The sequence below is a fragment of the Suillus paluster genome (assembly GCF_016628075.1).
Source record: "Suillus paluster strain FC165 chromosome Unknown EDB91scaffold_60, whole genome shotgun sequence".
Classification (NCBI taxonomy): Eukaryota; Fungi; Basidiomycota; class Agaricomycetes; order Boletales; family Suillaceae; genus Suillus; species Suillus paluster.
Genome location: NW_024537620.1, coordinates 87,429 through 107,893, shown reverse-complemented (window position 1 = coordinate 107,893; position 20,465 = coordinate 87,429). Strand labels below are relative to the sequence as shown.

General features: G+C 49.1%; 4 protein-coding genes across 4 annotated transcripts; 2 read left to right on the top strand and 2 right to left on the bottom strand.

The window, feature by feature from the left end:
• Positions 1-6,390: 6,390 nt before the first annotated feature.
• EDB91DRAFT_1058341 (CHAT domain-containing protein) lies at positions 6,391-9,816 on the top strand (the record flags this gene model as incomplete). Its single annotated transcript, XM_041314150.1, has 3 exons — positions 6,391-8,105; positions 8,250-9,221; positions 9,309-9,816. 3 exons carry the CDS (start codon positions 6,391-6,393, stop codon positions 9,814-9,816), a joined length of 3,195 nt encoding a protein of 1,064 aa, XP_041173744.1.
• Positions 9,817-10,441: 625 nt separating this feature from the next.
• On the bottom strand, positions 10,442-13,083 carry EDB91DRAFT_1304666 (uncharacterized protein; the record flags this gene model as incomplete). The annotated part of the gene is made up of 13 exons (XM_041325024.1): positions 10,442-10,837; positions 10,956-11,046; positions 11,199-11,238; positions 11,495-11,540; positions 11,596-11,607; positions 11,672-11,715; positions 11,820-11,980; positions 12,034-12,120; positions 12,250-12,332; positions 12,396-12,427; positions 12,492-12,533; positions 12,654-12,687; positions 13,045-13,083. 13 exons carry the CDS (start codon positions 13,081-13,083, stop codon positions 10,766-10,768), a joined length of 783 nt encoding a protein of 260 aa, XP_041173743.1. The 3' UTR covers positions 10,442-10,765.
• An 878-nt stretch (positions 13,084-13,961) lies between these two features.
• Positions 13,962-16,390, bottom strand: EDB91DRAFT_1251926 (uncharacterized protein; the record flags this gene model as incomplete). Its single annotated transcript, XM_041323440.1, has 8 exons — positions 13,962-14,171; positions 14,221-14,364; positions 14,415-14,594; positions 14,642-14,962; positions 15,018-15,284; positions 15,335-15,677; positions 15,761-15,952; positions 16,005-16,390. 8 exons carry the CDS (start codon positions 16,388-16,390, stop codon positions 13,962-13,964), a joined length of 2,043 nt encoding a protein of 680 aa, XP_041173742.1.
• Positions 16,391-16,563: 173 nt separating this feature from the next.
• EDB91DRAFT_1330300 (uncharacterized protein) lies at positions 16,564-20,392 on the top strand (the record flags this gene model as incomplete). The annotated part of the gene is made up of 12 exons (XM_041325349.1): positions 16,564-16,846; positions 16,906-17,420; positions 17,471-17,672; positions 17,727-17,955; positions 18,408-18,537; positions 18,595-18,770; positions 18,866-18,869; positions 18,971-19,012; positions 19,040-19,147; positions 19,200-19,428; positions 19,478-19,654; positions 19,709-20,392. The coding sequence occupies 12 exons, from the start codon at positions 16,564-16,566 to the stop codon at positions 20,371-20,373; spliced, it is 2,760 nt and encodes a 919-aa protein (XP_041173741.1). The 3' UTR covers positions 20,374-20,392.
• Positions 20,393-20,465: the final 73 nt, after the last annotated feature.

Below are 20,465 nucleotides of genomic sequence, written 5' to 3'. Positions count from 1 at the left end.
CTATACCAAGGGCGCCTGACAAGATGCATTTTTCTCCCTCGCTGCAGGGATCCCAGTTGCAATAGATGCGACAACTACCACTGGTGTCAGCGTCACTGCGGCTGTCAATGGGACTGGCAGATATTGACGCTGTTAAAGCAGCAACAACCGGGAGGACGAAGTAGAAACGCATCGTCTGTAAGGATGTGGTATGGAATCAGATAATTCTGACGGGAATTGTAGCGAAGGAATTGCAAACGAAAAGCGGAAAGAATTGCAAATGCGATGACGCGGTGGACGCCATATGTTCGGCGGGTCTTCATGCTTCAATGTTGCGTTGGGACCAGATAAATCTGAAGGGAACGGTAGGATGACGGCTTGCTTTTATGTGCTGAATATTGTTCTGGCAGAATTTTATAGCGATATAGGAAGAATCTATCTTACGGAAAACATAATTGATCCTTCCTCATATCTTCCTAAGATCTTGTGAACTTTGTTCACGCACGGTTATACGGACAGTCCGACCGTAACGTGGTTCGCGAACTATTAGTACTAACTACCAAACTCCCTTATGACCTCCGATAGGGTCAGTGAGAGTCTGATTCGAGATCACTGCATGCACTGACAGACATGGTACATCATTGGTGCGAGCTTATATGAAATTTGTCAATATTTCTGAGGTGGGGGGTGTTAAAGATGGCTCGCATTTATACCTTGAAAATTGTGTTGAGGTTGTTGAATATCGAGGATTGTAGGTCAATAAGTACACAGTCAATACTGTGTTCTCACTTCCAGGTCCACGAGGGGCATCCCGAACCGACACGCCTCACCAGGAAGCCACCAGCCACCTCGAACCCCTCGTCATAGCATTAACAAGCGCCGTAACCGCATTCACATTCACGATATCAGATTCCACTGGGGCAACTTCGTTGCATGTACTTATCGATGATACTCCATATATCCAGGGCAAGCGCTAGTACTGGCCCAGTGAGGCGGGGCGTGTAGGAATGTGGACCCGCCTGCACCCGTATTTGAGGGGTGCTCTACCCAGGAGGGTGAGACGCTCTGCGACGATGTCTTCGCTCAATCTCCACACGTCCTAAATGCATTTAAATGCACGTCTGGGCGCTGAATATGCGCCGGCGGGAGTATGAGTTCTTGGTTTGAGAGCTGCGTATCCATGCGGTTAGTCAATTATATTTTCCGTAAGATGGGTTCTTCCTGCGTCGCCATGAAGTTCTGCCAAACGAGTTTTAGTTAGACCCTAACCAAAGCAGGATCACATGGAGATCCCGACGCATAGCGTACCGTGTCGCTAAGTAGACACAAACACGAGTCCGACTTTGGGAATTTTGACGTTTGAAGTTTGAAACAGAGGCAAGCTGGGCCAGAGGTACGGATTTGCAACAACAGCTGTATACTGACGCTTTCCGAATGACTGCCTCACGACTAGCTAGTGATTATGTATGCGACACTTCAAGTTGTGAAATCGTGTGACAGTGACACGCTAAGTATCTTTGCCTTGGACCACGACGAGGACCGCATAATTCTCTTATACGAATCAGATAACATTGAGCGTGCTACGCCTGTTCACATAAATGTGCGAACCCCTCCACCAATATGCAGATTTACAGACGGAAGCAAGACTCTGCAAGTTGATGGGGTGATGATCAGATATATCATGTAAATGTGATGTATAATTTTTATGGCGGATATGCTACTAATAATATGAGGCTGGGATGTATCATGGTGCATCTGATATATTAATCACTGGCGGTGGGTGATGTACCACGCTCTGTTGCTATCACTAGCTGGTGTATCATCTTCTTACAGTTGTACATCAGCAAAACACTTTTTTTCCCACCAAAAAATGGCTCGCCAGAGCTTGGTCCCCTCTGTACAGGACATTGTAGTTTGCCCATGTAGTCAAAGGTCATGTACCTTGTACAATGATAGGTAATTAATACATCATAACGACACTGTCGCCTGACCACCGCTATGATCGCCGCGCAGTCGAACTTATTGCTCGATATCCACCGGAGAGCGTATCAATTTCCCCTGGGCATAGCACATCTTCAAATACGCCGGTGTAGGCGGGTTCACGTTCGTGTGCCCCTGGTAAAGTGTTCCAGTTCAGAATGGCTCTGGAACTCGCGTTGGTGTGGCAGCCCATGCCCAATGCACCTCGTATGCGTCCGACGTCGGGTGCCTGTGGATGGAAATCGAACGCAATGGCCGTCCTGGTCGTGTGCTGTGTGACGGGGTGCTGTTTACATAACAGCCCGAATCTTAGACTTTAGTGATGTGGGCTGGAGTTCTTGGTTCAGTAACTTGAACTGGCGCACGGTGAACATGTCGCCTCGGCCAGTCGACATGCTCGCTGTGACAAGGAGCAGTAGGCACTTTCAAATAAAGAGGGACAATCTGTTGCCAACAATTCACGATCAAAAACAACCTTATGGGGTAGCGGGAATAAGTATGCGTCTCCGTCAACTTAGGCTGTGTTGATTTCTATGGTGTGTTCATCCGCCGACACTGAAGTTCTACTACCTAGTAGGTTCTGCCTATGTAGATTCTCGCCCTGCGAGAAGAATGTTCAGAGTCCTGCCCACAACACAATGTTCAGGGTAGAAATGCGAGCCGTCTTCAATGCCCCCCAGCTTAGAAATATTCTCATTGACAAATATTGTATAACCTCGCACACACTGATGTCTATGTCTGTCAGTGAATGCAGTAATCTCGGACTCTTACTGACCCCTGTCGGAGGATATGAGGGGTTTTGGTAGTTAGTGCTAGTCACGTCGCGAACCACGTTACAGTCAGACTGTCCGTATAACCGTGCGTGAGCTAGGTTCACAAGATCTTAGGAAGATGTGAGGAAGGATTCATTGCATTTTCTGTAAGATAGGTTCTTCCTACGTCGCGACGAAGTTCTGTCAGAACAGGATTCAGCACATAAAAGCAAGCCATCTTCCTACCGTTCCTTTCAGAATTATCTGATCCCATATCACATCCTTATAAGCAATGCGTTTCTGCTTCGTCCTCGCCGTTGTTGCTCCTTTGATGACGTTAATATCTGCAAGTCCCGTTGACAGCGAGAGTGACCCTGACAGCGGTCGTATTTGTCCCATGTTTTGCAACCATTCAACCTGCTGCAAAGGAGAAAAATGCGTGTTGTCAAACGCCTGGGCTACAAATGTCGAAGTGAGTATGAGTAGTTTCATCCTGGATTTAACTAAATGACTCACCGGCGTGGTAGGATGTCTTCTGGGTATGTGTGAAAACACACTGGGAGTGAAATACAGTGAGTCGTATTTTCACTTTCACATCGTTGCAGTATAGTTAATGGCACGACGCGTGACTTACTAGTGGGTTCTTGCCGAGTTGACCAGTGTGCTTGCTTCTGGACAAATTTCACTGTCGTTCGAGCGATGGATATCTTAAAATAGAGGAAATCTCAAACAAATACTTGAATAAATAGCATATGACTGAAGTGCTCACAACGCAGTTTTGTAGTCTCGTTGTAAGCCTGAACATAGGAGCCCTCGATGACACCATGACTGCTCCTCCGGTCATAGGCGCTGTTTATTGGGTTTCATGGATGTATTTTTGGTCCGCACTGAGTCGCCGGGGTTTATCACGATCCCATTAGATGGTGGGAAATCATTTTCCAATTGCGAAAGCTCGAGATGCGAAGAACGGAATAAATTGCTCACCCACCGCCAAAAGATATAAACTCAGATTCGTGGAGTGTAATACAATCGTCCCTCCCTGTCCATTCCAATGTATTCTCTTCTAGCCCGTCCTCAATGCTTGAGACACGGTAATGATGGGGTCTCCAGAAGAAAATGATCAGCGGAAATGAGCTGAGCTCCAAGGACGCAGATGTAGACGCCAGGAAACTCACGATTCGCCACTAGTACTCCCATATTATTCTCCTCTTTCAAGTCTCCGACCACAACCCCTCCCCAATCCACGCACCCAAAATCGCATATCTTGTGTCTTTCACGACAACAAGAGCTCTTTCTCTTTTTTGTCGCTTGTCGAGGGTAACTTGGGTTCACATCTGGAATACAGCGTATTCAGCGAGAAAAGATAATATTCTGGTCGAGCGAGCACAGTAGAGTCGTTCTCAGCATCGCCGGTAGTGGTTGATCACGAAAGACAGGTGTTGTTGCAGGTGCGAATAACATAGCGAACCGGTCGATATCGGCTGATATCAGCTACAACTAGCTGAATCCTTAATACGCGAGAAAACCGGTTGAGGACTCGGATGTACGATTGACTTGTAGGACAACCGTCGTGTGTAGTAGTGGTCCGATAAGGGGTTGGGTGGTCATTATCATATCGTTATGATGGTGTTACCCAACTCCTTCCGCATCTATGGGTCTCAGCGTTCAGCGTTAACGTTCGGATATCGATTGGAGGAGAGGGATGTATACGCACGTGCAAAGTTATAACACGGGGTGTGTAGCTTGGCCTTCAATCTTCCAGTTTGGAGCTGTAGCAGCCGACGATTGGTTTGGAGAGTACAGATGGCATGAAATGTCTTCTATAGCTAGGGCCGATAGGCAGCTAATTGGGCAGTAGACTGACTTGCTGCCATTCAAATGCGCGGGACAAGACAAGATTGGATATTTAATTGAATATTGGTTCTGTGCAAGCGTTGTCGGAAAAAGGTAAAGGACCATGATAATGCCGCCGGCTTACAATACCGATCACCTCTTGAAGGCACCTTTCAGCCTTTTACAGCCGTTTCCAGAATGCTAGGCCAAAAAAATTTCACTGCATACACAGTGGTATTTTAACTTCTATTCTCCGATCAGATATGTAGGGTATGCTGGTTCTCGTCGTGAACTGGGCTCACAGGTGCAATAGGAAAAACAGCAAGAAATCGAGGAGCTCACCCAAGCACCAGAATGCTATTCTCCGGGTGAGACAAACATTGGGATCGTAGTCTTGCATAGGGCTGCACACCGTACCATATACGGTAGACGGCCGTACACATACGGTAGAGGTACAGTAGACAGTGAACCCGTATACTGTACATGACATTGGCGGCAGACAAAGCAAACGGTACGGTACGGGGTATTATACGGATGTATGCGGTAGTGTATGGTATGTACTTTTGACACTGAAAAATGTCACTTTCAGGGCTCTAGGTACTGAATTCTCGCACAGCTTATCTTCTAGTTCCGACGAAGACTGCGGTCATAATACACAACACCCTGAAAGTCAGTATTTTGGACGTTGACTTTCAGTATTCTATACGCTGATGTTCAGTGTTTTTACTTCCCACAGTGTGAGGGCAGTGGCATTCATGTGGTGCCTTGAAATGTTCGAAAGCGTAGAATGCCCTGCATGTCATGAGCCTCCCGGCCTACTCATTTCATTCGAACGAGTCGCACCCTACAACGTGCCCATGAATGAATCTACTTATGGGCAGCCGGATATACTACGAGCCGCTTCTGTCCGTTGATTCCAGCTCCCGGATATTCCAATACATCCGAGTGCTGCACATCGCTGGGTACCACGTGCATGCTGTGGTTCCCTCCTTTATAATTCATCAGCCAGCAGTTCGTGACCTCTAACACATCTTACACTCAAGCGTTGGTTTAAATCCATCCATTAGCTAAATGTCTGGTTTCATACCTGATCCTCACGATGATTGCCCTCCGCCCTTGGGAGAGGAGCTAAGCCACCCAGAACACCCCCAGGACCCGGGAGATACCCAAGTCAGTGGAATACAACAAGTCGTCATTACTAGTATGTGCTATGTATCTCCATTCAGCACGTATTGACGATCTTTCCCAAGGCATTCTCGCCGCTGATCTCACTCTTGGTCTTCGACGAATCCCCACTGGCTTCTACGTGACAGTAGAGGCTGATGGTACTAAATGGCAGACAAGTCACAAACCTGTACACGTAGACCAGGTCGTGGTCGAATGGAACGAAAACATACTTCTGTAAGTTGTCCTTCTTCCCGTCTTTTCTGCGGGCATTAAAAAGATTTTAGACCATCCGAGCCGTCTTCTAAAGTTCGGGTTACTGTGTATGCCTCATTTGAATTGAGTCCCATGCTCGGTCATGGAGAACGCCTCCGCGGATTCGAGGTCTCCGTAGGGGAATTGGTAGAACGCAGTGAAAATTCACGTCGTCCGTAACTTCTGTCGTGAATCGTGCCTGTCGGATGTTGACAGAACAACCCAGCTTTCGACTTTCAGCCCAAGGCGGGCGATGTCGTATCCTCGTGTACCTCGCTCTTTGCCACTGTGAAGGGGCGAGTTTCTTATGAAGACGACGCCCCGGCTTTTTGTCCGATTGCTCCTGTGAGTAGATCAAAGCATTCTGCATATCCTGAAAACTCATAGTATACAGTCGACATCATACGACACACACGCATTGAGACTCATGACAGATGCGGGACATTGTATTCTTGCGCGCTACAAAAAGACGCAAGACCATGTGGATCTCGATCGAGCTATAAAGCACTTCGAACGCGCCTCTGATCTCTGCTCCGTTGATCATCCCTACCGCCCTGCGACACTGTCCAACCTAGCTACCGCGAAGTTCGTCAGTTGCCAGGTTAATGGAACCTACCTGGACCTGGACATCCCCATCTCTCTCTTTCAAGATGCGCTTGATATGCGTCCCACAGGTCATCCAGACCGACCTCTCACCCAGCTCCATCTTGCCCTTGCTCTCCTGTCTCGTTGTGCGAAACGGGGATTTCAAGCGGATGCTGATGTGGCTAAAGAGTTACTGAATGAAGTTTGCGATGTCTCCCTTGCTGATAGCCATCTATCCAGAGCAGCTCTTCTTGCAATTGAAACCTCTGCTTTGGTCAGAAGCACTGATGCAAATACACTTCGGGCGGAGGTGCCCATTGCATCCATGCTTCCGTGGTCCCCGAACGAACTTGCTGATCGAGCAGAGTTGTGTTTGCACATAGATGATCCCCATGCCATGGATGAAGCGATATCCCTTCATTATGATGCGCTAGGATACTACAGCACAGCGAATGATTGGCGAGGGCAATTGCTGTGTAATCTCAGTATAATGCTAGTCACCCGCTTCGAGCGTCGAGGCAATAGTCAAGACCTCAACGAGGCCATTGCACTTCAGAGGGAAGCGCTGGCTTTGCGCCCGATCGGTCACACAGCTCGGTCCGGGTCATCGAATAACCTTGCAATTCAACTCTCCACCCGCTTCCAGCACCGAGGCAATGACCAAGACTTGGATCAGGCTATCGTGCTGAACAGGGAAGCGCTGGCTTTGCATCCGGTCGGTCACGCGGATCGGTCTATACCATTGAATAACCTTGCAATTCAACTCTTCGCCCGCTTAGAGCACCGAGGCAATGACCAAGACTTGGATGAGGGTATCATGCTTCACAGGGAAGCGCTGGCTTTGCGCCCGGTCGGTCACACAGATCGGTCCTCGTCATTGAATAACCTTGCAACTCAACTCTCCACCCGCTTCCAGCACCGAGGCAATGACCAAGACCTCGACGAGGCCATTGCACTTCAGAGGGAAGCGCTGGCTTTGACTCCGGTCGGTCACGCGTATCGGTCCAAGTTATTGAATAACCTTGCAACTCAACTCTCCACCCGCTTCCAGCACCGAGACAATGACCAAGACTTGGATGAGGGTATCATGCTTCACAGGGAAGCGCTGGCTTTGCGCCCGGTCGGTCACACAGATCGGTCCTCGTCATTGAATAATCTTGCAAATCAACTCTTCGCCCGCTTAGAGCACCGAGGCAATGACCAAGATTTGGATGAGGGTATCATGCTTCATAGGGAAGCGCTGGCTTTGCGCCCGGTCGGTCACACAGATCGGTCCTCGTCATTGAATAACCTTGCAAATCAACTCTCCACCCGCTTCCAGCACCGAGGCAATGACCAAGACTTGGATGAGGGTATCATGCTTCACAAGGAAGCGCTGGCTTTGCGCCCGGTCGGTCACACACATCGGTACATATCCTTGAATAACCTTGCAACTCAACTGTCCACCCGCTTCCAGCACCGAGGCAATGACCAAGACCTCCAAGAGTCGCTAGAGAATCTCCGCTGTGCCTTGACTCTCTTGACGCAACATGATCCTCGACAAATAATAGTCCGTCAGTCACTAGCCTCCCTATATCTGCTGGCCCATCAATCAGGCCTTGGCGAAGACACTGAGGGTCTGAATACTGCCATGCATCATCTCAAGGCAGCAACAAGTTCTGTCTCTAGCGGTTTGCTAGCCCGCCTGTGCACAAGTCTAAGCTGGGTTCGCCATGCTGATCAACATTCACATGGCACCGAGCTCGAGGCTTATGCAACTACCATGCAACTTCTGGATGCTTTCATGTCTGCAACAGCTTCGGTGTCATCACGTCATCACATCATGAAGGAGTTCCCAAGCACACTCGCAGTCAATGCTGCATCATGTGCTCTTCGTCGTGGCGATGTGTGCCGTGCTGTAGAGCTGCTGGAACAAGGCAGAACTCTCATATGGACCCAGATGGCGCGATTCCGCATGCCTCTTGACAGCCTCCAGGACCGTGGCGCTCATGCAGAGGCATTGATGAAGAAATTCCGAGACCTCAGCTCCGTTCTTGACCAACCTCCTTCGAATCATTTAGAAGGAACATCAAGAGTCAATGTAGAAGCAGGAGCTACGAAGTACAGATGTCTAGTGGAGGAATGGAACACAGTTCTAAAAGATATCCGGAAGATCGAGGACTTCGACCGCTTCCTACTCGCCCCCTTGTTCTCTGGACTTCAAGACGCCGCTCGCGATGGCCCTATCATTCTTCTCATTGCAAGCAAGTCATCTTGCAATGCAATCATCGTCCCACACAAGGGACATCCAGTCAGTGTAGAACTCGCTATCGATGTAGAAAGACTCATGCGATTGGTGAATGCGCTGCAGTTGACGGTGGCAAAAGATTCCAGCCCTCAAAACTCGCAGAGAGAAACAAAGCTGGCAGAGAAACAAGCAAAGCTAGTGGAAGCTTTGAGGCAGCTGTGGGTCGAGGTAGTGCACCCTGTGGTTAAAAATCTCGCCGGAGTCACAAAGCCAGGGTCGCGAATATGGTGGTGCCCCACTTCATTCTTCAACTTCTTGCCCTTGCACGCCGCTGGCGAATACAGACCCAAGGGAACGAACCTTTCGCAACTATACATTTCCTCCTACACTCCATCGCTTACTGCGCTCATTAAGGCTCGCAAACACCGTGACAGGGCTCTGCCCGTGTCCTTCGCTGCCATTGGTCAGAACCGCCCTTCATGATATTTATTTTCTTTGCCGTGTGTCGAACCTGAACTGGACTTGGTGAAGAGTCTCCTACCCCCTTCCCCGACTGTGTGCTTCACCAAACTCACGAGTAGTCAATCAACGAAATCGGCCGCCCTGCGCATATTGCGCGATAACCATTGGATTCATTTTTCCTGCCACGGGACACAGAACTTTGTGGAACCCTTCAAGTCGGCATTTCTCATGCGCGACGAACCGCTTCAACTTCTAGATATCAGTCACACTGATCTGTCTCGCCACGAATTTGCATTTCTCTCTGCTTGTCAGACTGCAGTCGGTGACTTCGAAAGTCCTGACGAAGCGATTCACTTGGCGGCTGGCCTGCAATTTTCTGGGGTGAAGAGTGTCATTGGGACATTTTGGAATGTCAATGACAGCACCGTGCAACACTTAGTCGAGGCATTCTACAAAGAGTTTTGCGGAGACGGCAAGATGAATTCAAAACGAGCTGCGCGAGCGCTGCACAAAGCAGTCCAGTCGTTGAAAGACTTGCCCTTGGACCAGCGCATCGTGTTCATGCACATTGGCGTGTAATCAATTTCGTGCGTCATTACCCTACTTTCTTGAGACGATCTGACGGCTTCGCATGTAGCATCCAACTATGACTGCGCGCCGGTTGTGGCCAAGGAATGATATTTCACACTATAGGACTGTATAACTCGCTGATATGTATTACGCCTAATCTCGACTTCCATTTGCATTGCATTTTCCAGTGTGTTGACTCAGAGCCCAAGGCGACTGCTCCTAACGTGTAGGTAAGACTGAGGTTCAAAATTATATCATTGGTTCGAACACAGATCTGGTATCGCACAACATAGGGACAAGACATAATTGCGACGAAGTTGATAATCGCGTCTCTGAATTGTGCGACTCATGCCAATCGACCTGTATTGAATAGTGATGTGCATGACCCGGCTTCTCGGACAAAGTTGGGGGCTCGTTGGACAATACGGCCGGGTGGAAGAGACCATTCGCCTCCGCCTCAGAGTCTCATAGTCGTGGCCATGGTAGACGGACGTCGATGATCATGCGCGCACGCATGCAGTCGGTGTTGGATGGGAGATATGTGGCTACCAAAATTGTAAAGTTACGTGACATGAGCAAAGGGAGTTGGACTGAATGTACGCCGAAAACTTTCTGACCTTATAGAGAATACTTGGGCACGGGGAATATGTCGCTATCCAGGTATTGAGCCTCAGGTGATCTCCTGTTAACGACATTGATGTCACGGTGCAGCGACATGACCGATCCCGAGGGCAAATCTGTGGGCCGGACGTCGGGATGAACTGGTAAGGGGAACACAGAAATATTATCGTCCTTGAAGTGGGTATATATCTTCAGGTGATTGATCTAGAAGGGGTACTTTAATCGGGTTTACGGTGATTTCCCTATATTGATGGCCCCCGAGTGGCGAAGCGAAGGCGGAGAAGACATATCGCGATGGGATCGTTGCCCTCCTCGGCCTCAAGGGTGAGAAGGATGGTTAGGAAGCAGACCCTTTAGTCGTTGGGATGTAAAGACTGATAGTGCTGTATGCTCCATCCGTGCGCGTTTTCTGTAACACGCTAATAGAAGCATCCAGTTCTGTGGACGATGAGGAGCGAACAAGTGACGAGACGGGTTTGGCTAGGGTAAGTACAAAGATGTCGAGTTGCTGGTTCACCCTACAATACCCTAGGAGCGGTGACGCTGTAGTTGTGATGGTGTGCGAATCCTAGAACACTTGCGATGTACAGGTTTGCAGGTAGTACCGCATATCTATTCCTGTAAATTAGAGCGATAGACTGTCACTCGTCGGATCAACTCAGAGACCCCATGCGGTCACAGTGAATGAGAATGCATTCAATGTGGTCGTATGGCGTCTTCGACTCGCTGACTCGGAGACTACCAGTGACTCAAATGGAAGGATGACTCACCTGCAGCCTAATCTCGACCATCCAACTAATGGATGCGTCACTGAGAAGGTTCGTATAAGTACATTTCAAGTTGATGTCGAGAACAGAACAGAGGCTCACCGTCGCGACAACGAGATACAAAACAAGGGAGGCAGAGAGGACAGGGTGGGGGGGAAACATGAGCATGGCATCATATCGACGGTGCGAATTACGATATCGAGAGATATCAACACTTGTCGCGAATTATGATATCAAGAGATATCAACGCTTCACAGAAGATAAGAACCAGCAACATCAGTCAATGATATAGTACTCACCTCGTACGATTAGATGCACATGCACCATGAAAACAACTGTGGCGGACTACGAAGGAGCAGTATAAGTAACATTTCAATATGCTTCAGAGACAATGACTCACGGAAGTTGTAAGCTGCAGAGAAAAAGGAAGCAAAGAAAGACAGTCTCACGAAGAAGATGAGGTGAAAAATACTGACGACCCGGATATCGAAAGATATCAATACCCCATAAAGGACAAAAACTAGGATCGGAAGTGAGATCCTTGTGTCGTCATTCTTCATGTCGTCCAGGGCATGTGCATGGTCGGGGTGATTTTGTTTATCAACCCGGGGTGGGCTTACTCACGCTGACGACCTCGGCTTATTGAGCCTCTTGGCGAGGAAGCAGGCTGAACGATGCCACACCCGACCCGGCCGCCACTGAGGTGCGAACGTGGCGGAACATCAGTTCCACGCCCCGAGCCACCGCAGGGTCCCGACGTGGACGATGCGGCGACCGCCGATGCCCTGAAGATGGCGCAATGTCAGTGGCGGAGCGAGAAGGTGAAAGTGAAGAGTACCCCCTCAACTCGTGCCCGAGCTGACGGAGCAACGAGAATTTTGAGTTGACGTAGGCCGGGATGCCTAAGCCACGTGCGGGCCAGTGACTAGACCGGGGAGATGCTGAGGAGGCATGCAGGGCGGAGAGCAGTCGGAGAGCTGAGAGCCTCAGCGAATGTGGCCAGCAAACGCGATTTGAAGAGGGTCAGAGGACGCAAGTCCAATCACCTGCGCACCGTCCGCGCCGCGAACGGCGCCCGCGAAGGTCAGCAGTTGATCGAGTTATCAACTTGTAAACCTTAAGGCGTGCTGGAGTTTCCTGTCAAAACCTGGTCGATATTGGTTAGTAGGTAGGTAAGAAGGCGGCGAGAAAAGGACATACCTGCAGCATCCAGTGTGAGCTCGCCGCCAGACCTGGGTGCAATTAAGAAAATGTTAGTCGTCTAGACACTGGGAGTACTATGAGCAAGACACGTACTATATGGTGTCTGGCGGACAAAATTTAAGGTGTGCGTCAAACCTGGGCGTGGTAGATGTCAGTTAGTATACAGGTAAGTGCATGTTGGAGTCTTCCGCGAAAACCTAGACGTGGTCGATATCGGTTAGTATGTAAGTAAGAAGGCGTCGGGAAGAGACATACCTGCGGTCTTGATGTCAGCTCGCCGCGGCCATACCTGGGCGCAATCAAGAGAAAATCAATCGCCTGATACACAGGGATGCACTATGAACAAAAAACGTACAACATGGCGCCCGGCGGGTAAGATCTAAGGCGGGCTAGTGGTGGGAAAGACGAGTGTCTGTAGGATGCCATGTGCCTCCAAGTCTGCCACCTACTCGGCTCGAGCACCCGACATAAGGAGGACACAAGTTAAGAGCTGTGAATATGAATGAGAGGAAGGAAGAGTTGATGAAGGAGTGAAGCGGGACGGAGGGGGTTTATATCCACCAACACGGCGGCTGACATTGTTTGGTTGTCGATATAATATTTTCCTAATAGGGATTTGATGCAGGCTGGAGGCGTCACAACGCACCGACGTCATCAGAGACTCGCAACGCCATCGGCAAGTCATGAGAGATTCGAGACCACAGTATTTCGCGCTGACAAGGTGAACCCGCCGTGAAGGACACTACCAGAACCAATTTTTCTGAGTCTTCTGCGGCGTTGCAAGTAGGAATTAAGTCTTCAGGTATGAGACTTTATGCCTCATAAATACTATAGCTATGCATGCGGGTATACGGTCAACGAATGAATTTGAAATTGTTTGACGCGTCCAAGACGCATTGGTCACATGATATAAACCTTCTGATCCTAACAGCGCCAAACATGGACGAACTCCCTCAGTGAAAGACACACGAATGCTGCAATTCGACCCAAGACTCTATGAGTCCTCGTGCCAGTGCAGAACATTACAAGGTGACGAATAGGTCCTCTGCAAGCCAGGGGGAGGTTCGATGACGTCCCCCTAAGGTCCTTTAGAGCTGATTACTTACTCTTTCATGTTTCTTTTGGACAATACATCAGTAAAATACCACGGTTCTTAAATTTACTTAATGAGCTTAAATTTGCGGCCAAGTCAATATAAGTCGGTCTTTCTCAAAGACCTTAATCTTAACATAAGCCTCTCGTCTTACACCAACAAAAGACTTAATAGAACTTGAATTTACTTAAATTTATACAGTAAGACAAAATAAGCTCTAAGTATGCAAGGCCAACAAGATGCGATCAGAGACAGATGATAAAAATAAAATAGGCGACGGCGGGGAGCATGGGACGTGGATATAATGAGCGACAAAAAAAAACAGCGCCGAGCGGCTTCAACGGAATGCAAAGAGGTCAGCAAATACATCATCCTCGTCAGGCGCTTCACTGGTGGTAGTCCTCGAGTTCCCGATGCTTTTCGCGTGCTTGGCATACTGTTGTGCCTCCCCAACAATGCTCGCGAAGGCATCAGTCGGAAAGCGCCACAATGGGGCCCATGAGTTTGACGGTCATGTGCCCCCAGATAGGTTTGCTGAAAGCAAACTGCTCGCCCTTCGTGATGATGGGGGTCCAGATATCGCCGCCGTCGGTCTTTGCACCTTTGCGTTTGCTGCGGGATTCTTGAACGACTTTGAAGGTGAGGTTCCCATCAATGATGAGCTGAAGAGTACGATAAACCTGAAAATATTATTTTTAGACAATGAACGGTAGAAATTGAATGACTTACAGCAGTAACGGCGAGGGCAAATGCAGCCCGCGCGCTAATGCTCTCGGTGTCAAGGTTGGGGACTTCAACACGGCCGAAGGTGAAATTGAGGTGTGATGTGAATGTCTGAAGTACGAAGGGGGATCTCCACATACCCGTCCAGTCCTTTGAACAAATAATTAGATGGTTTCACAGTAATTATTATAGCCACTTACCTTGGGAACGAGTCCTGAATTATCCCTGAAAATGAACCGGTTATGCTTCAGCATGGCCCTTGAAAAGTCCTCGCGAGCCGCAGGATCCAAAAAATCAGCGTCCTGCGCAAAAAATGCAGTGAGGATGGAGCATGCTGCGATACCGAACCCTCCACGCCATTCCATAAGGCGTTGTTTGGCCTAAATGTTGGTTAACATCTGAATGACTGAAAAACAACTAGACTTACCACTTTTAAAACGGCACCAGATCTAGAGATCTCGTGCTGAATCTTACCCCGGTATATGTAGTTCCAGATCTCCTGCATGGCGTCCCTTAAATCTTCGTCTTCAGGACCCCAAGGCTCAACTTCTCCACCAGCCCAGTGTGCGACAGTTGGTATGAACACCCGGCGCCAGGTATTACCATCCTGGCATCCCTCAGGAAGGTCATCGTTCTGGTACCGGTGATTGGCGCCACTGCCATCGCAGCGTGACATGACACTCTTGCTCTGCGGCTCTGTCTTTGCTCGTTTCGAAGGGGGGGGCTGGCTATTGATGCTGACGCCAGTCTATGTTTAGCGGAGAGAAAATGAGAAGGGTATCACAAAATAAGTACCGGCTTACTGAAGTTGTTAGGCGTTTGGTGCCTTTTGCTGATACAGGAGCAGGGGGCGGTGATGTGTCCTCACTCTCGCCAAAGTCAATGTCCGTTGACAAGTCAGTAACGGGCTCAGTCGGGATGAACCTGGCGGTGGCTCTGGATGGTTGCGTAGAAGGAGGGGCACGAGGAGGGGGGGAGGATAAGGACTCGGTCCTTGCCATTATTGGTGAGCATTTCTTTGGTCGCAATGGAGGCGGTGATAAACTGTTATCACTGACTTCCAATATATCCTGAGTGGGGAGTAAGTGTGATGCAAATGCATGAAAAATGAAAGAAATACCGCAGAAGTCGTATGCCTGGCACCAGGCTTTTTGGTAGCCTTGAAAGCAGCCTCACGCTCAAGTGAATCGTCCTCGTCCAGAAACGCTGTGGTAGGTTCTTCGAGATTGACTTGAACATTGTTTGTGGGGTGCGGGCTGCCAGTGGGATTAGCCCTGGCGCTAGTGACTTTCGAGATCCTTGAAACAGCAGTTGAGGTGGTGATTGAAGACACCCGTCTGTGTGATTCAGTGCGAAGGCTTTCAAGTTGAGGGCGGAGCAACTTGCTTGTTGCAAGTTTCTCAGCCCAGTCCTTTGTTTTCCCCATCCCTGCATAGTCATCCTTGGCGGCGCAGACATCCGCACTGAATTGATTGAGGTGATCAAGATGAAAAAGAGTCGTTTCGGTGAGTAACAACATGGCAGATGGGAACAATAATCGACTTACACTCCTTTCTTGCCTTTCTGGTCACCACGTGCCGTTGGATCAGCCTGATCTGATATATCGACCTTCAAATTCTGATTGTGAGTCATGTTGATGCCTGTATTATTAACACTTCGCTCAGCATGGACAGCCTCATGATATGCTGTCTTCTGGACATGCTTATTCCTCGGCTGCACCTCTTCATTCTCCTCCTCACTGGATACAACATAGTCAGTCTCTGTGTATGGTGAGTCTCCTGGAACCTTACCTTGGTTGAAAGTCCTTATCTCCATCATTATCGCCTGCAGCAATGTCCTCCATTTCGACATCCCCCATCTCAGCTGCTTCTACAATCTCCTCGTCATCCTCAATGTTCGGCTGGCTCACCTTCGACTTCGACACAGGACGCGCCCGAGGCCGAGGCTTTGGCGCATGCAAAAGGATCTTCAAGTCCTTCAATGCCTTCTTGTCTTCAATAGACGCAATCTTCTCGGTGGTGCGTTGATCAGCGGCTTCTTTCTCCTGCCGCTCATGCTCGGCTTGGTCGTTGTCTTCCTGGATTTGACGAGCAGTGCGCCTTTTCCTCTTGTTTTGGAGGAGGATCTCACCAGGATGCTGGTTCACATTTTTAGGACGAGTGTTTGGGCGCACCATTGTTTGAACGGTCGGGCTTGTGGAGGAGAAAATTTGGTGTAAGGTTGAGCGGTCACTATGGACTTTGAAACTCTAAGTTACGTGTCGCGCACCCTGTTTTGTATGTATTACATTACATTCTCCCTAGTGTGTTTGCTAATGGTTTGCGCTTTTCAGTTAGCCTCCCATCCATCATGCCAGACGAGATCCCTCATGCGCAGCTCAAACGACGAGCGTTTAGCGCCCGCCGCATCCAGTGTCCCTACCCAGGCTGCAAACGCTGGTTGAAAAATTCCTCTGGGCTGAAACTTCATCAAAGCTCGGCCCATAGCCACTCGTTTACCCATCCTGGATCGCAACGCACACAACACGCCTCTGTTGAAGAAATTGAAGATGAAGAAGCTCCCAGACGCACCAACAATGAGCTCTGGGAGTCGAAGCATGGACTTATTCGTGATTATCATGAGACGCTGACTGGTAAGTCAATAGTTGTGCTGCGGTGCCGGCTTGTCTCTGATTAAAACCTATACCCACAGGTCGTATTTGTGACGAGAATGGCAACTTTGTTGACCCTGGCACTCCTCCTCCACCATACACAGCAAAAAGTCCTGACGACTGGACTCCGTATCGCAACCGACTGGAATTTGAGTGCGCAGATTTCATGTACACTGAAAACCAGATGTCCGCTGGTGATATAAACAAGATTCTCTACTTGTGGGGAATCACTCTCGCTGTTCATCGTGACAATCCACCATTTGCCGACTACAAGGACCTGTACAATACTATCGACGCAACACCGCTAGGCGATGTCGCATGGGAAAGCTTCTCCCTGAAGTACAATGGCGATAAACCTGCTGGAGAGTGTCCACTTTGGATGGAACAGTCGCACGAGGTTTGGTTCCGGGACCCTCATACCGTCGTCAAGAACATGCTCGCAAATCCAGATTTCAAAGGTGGAATTGATTATATGCCCTACCGTGAATTTCAGGAGAAGGATGAGCAACGCCGCTATAAGGATTTCATGTCAGGAGACTGGGCCTGGCAGCAAGCAGTATGTATTTTGTGTCTGTTAGTATATTCTCATATTGATGTCAGGTACAGGACCAAATTGCACAGGACCCACAAACGCATGGTGCGGCTTTCGTTCCCATCATTGTAGGCAGTGACAAGACGATGGTGTCTGTCGCTACTGGTCAAAACGACTACTACCCTCTATATCTCTCGATTGGGAACGTTCACAATAACGTCCGGCGGGCGCATCGCAACGCATTGGCTCTGGTTGGATTTTTGGCGATCCCTAAGAGTATGTACCTAATTCTCTCCTAATCTACTTTGAAGCTTACACCGTTGTATGCAGTGGAAAAAAGAAATACAGATGAACTTGGATACCGCAAATTCAAGAAGCAGTTGTTTCACTCCTCGTTGTCCAGGATCTTCGCCAATCTCAAACCTGGAATGACAACTCCAGAGGTCACACGGTGTGGCGACGGACACTACCGGCGCATTATATATGGCCTTGGACCCTACATTGCAGACTACGAAGAGCAGGTAGTATTGGCGTGCATGGTCAAAGATTGGTGTGGAAGGTAAGTGGCTACCAGAGATCCTCAGGACACCGCCTGTTCGTATCCGCATTCATCTCAGGACATCGCCTGTTCGTATCCGCATTCATGACCCCCCAGCAATCCTCAGGACACTGCCTGTTCGTATCCGCATTCATGACCCCCAGGGATCATCAGGACACCACCTGTTCGTATCCGCATTCATGACCCCCCAGCAATCCTCAGGACACCGCCTGTTCGTATCCGCATTCATATCAGGACACCACCTGTTTGTATCCGCATTCATGACCCCCAGGGATCATCAGGACACCGCCTGTTCGTATCCGCATTCATGACCCCCAGAGGGATCCTCCTCGAAGTTTTACGCGATGTCCTCAATGTATCTGCCGTGTTCCCCCCCCCCCCCCCCCTCCCCCCCCCTCCCCCCTTTTAGTTCTCTCTGGTTTTACTTTGCAAAGTCTCATTTGTATTCACAGATGCCTTGCATTTCCCTCAAGTCTTGATGAAGGAGGTGTTTCTCGGTCACGCGAACATACTGATGCGCTTGTGGATTCTATAGATTTTGGTATACTTTGGGACGAGTATGGTATCATTGGCGAGTTAGTGGTATGTTTTCCCCCCATATCATTTGTGCATTGTTGAACTAACGGTTGCACTTCATAGCCCTTCACCAACAACTTTCCTCGTGCCGACATTCACGAGCTCCTTGCCCCCGACATACTGCACCAGCTCATCAAAGGAACCTTCAAGGACCACCTTGTTGAATGGGTGGGTCAATACCTCAAACTCACGCACGGCAAAACACGCGCCAAGGCGATTTTAGATGATATTGACCGAAGGTATTTTCAATCTGCCGCTGCCTGTTGTGATTACTGACAATACACTAGAATTGCTTCCGCGCCGCCCTTCCCTGGCCTACGACGCTTTCCACAAGGCCTGTGGATTCTCACAATGGACAGGTGACGACTCCAAAGCTTTGATGAAGGTACATTTTCATTCACTATCTCACGTTTATCAAATTTACACAGCTGTTATCTAGGTCTATCTACCAGCAATCGAGGGCCACGTACCAGATGATATGGTTCGGGCATTTTGAGCCTTGCTAGAGTTCTGCTACATCGTGCGCGCGAACGTAGTGACGGACGACACTCTCGCAGCGCTGAAAGATGCCCTTGGGCGTTTTCATACTTACCGGACTATTTTCCAGACTACTGGTGTCCAGCTTCAACATTTCCCTACCCCGACAACACTCTCTCATCCACTACGAGCTTCTCATCCGAATGTTCAGTGCTCCGAACGGCCTCTGCTCGTCAATCATGGAATCAAAACATATCAAGGCGGTAAAGCAACCATGGCGACGTTCAAGCAAGTACAACACGCTCAGCCAGATGCTCCTTACCAATCAGCGCCTGGACAAAGTCGCTGCAGCAAGAGTTGATTTCACAACACGCGGCATGCTCAAAGGGTCTTGTGCCTTCAGCTACTACAATTCATTTGGTATGTGGTCTGTTTTATTTTAATTGAATTTTACTCACTGAATTTCTAGTTGAGAATCCCTCATATATCGACAACGACAATGGAGACCCAGAGGTCCAACCAAACCCAGCGCATGCAGGAAGCAACCCCTTTGCTATCGAGAGTGACGACTTTGACGATGTTGAGGATCAGGGTGTTGTAGATGACGTGGATGTCATTGCTGATGTGCAATTAGCACGGACCTTTCGTGCGTATCCAACCCTCTACTCACTGTGACCTTCGTTCTTAACACACCGTTCAGAACGAAAACGCGCCCGTACCGTTGCTGATCTCGCAGACGAACTCGACATCCCATCGTTCCCGACCCTCATTCGCCTCTTCCTGTACGACCAAATACACGCGGACAACCACCATTCTTCTGCCGATGTCCCCCTTCGCGACTGTCCATCCTACACGGGACCAATCAAGATATTTCATTCAGCCGCTGCAACATTTATCGCACCCAGTGATCCGAGTGGAATCACTGGTATGCGCCGTGAGCACATTCGCGTTGTGCCTTCGTGGCGCAAGGGACCAGCTCGCTTTGACTGCGCCTTCGTCAACACGGACAATAGGCATGATGGAATGTTGAGCATGGATGTCGTTCGAATATTCTGTTTTTTCTCTTTTACTTTTACTAACAGTCACACATACCCATGTGCCCTCGTTCAATGGTTCCATCGCATCGCCGAGGAACGAGACGAGCTCACAGGAATGTGGATGGTGGCACCGTCTTTCAATGAAGACGGCTCTCGCGATTTGTCCATCATCCATATCGACAGTATCATTCGCGGTGCTCACTTACTCCCAATATTCGGTACTCAGCTCGTACCACGCGGCCTTCGATTCTACGATTCTCTGGATGTATATCGAGGATTCTACGTAAATCGGTTCATTGATCACCATGCTTTCGAGCTGGCATCTTAATATATTCATTTTTTCTTGCAATGCTTAAGTTCAAAATTTGTCTTAAAAATACTTTAATTGTCTGAGCGTCTTTGTCGGCTTGATGGTAAGAC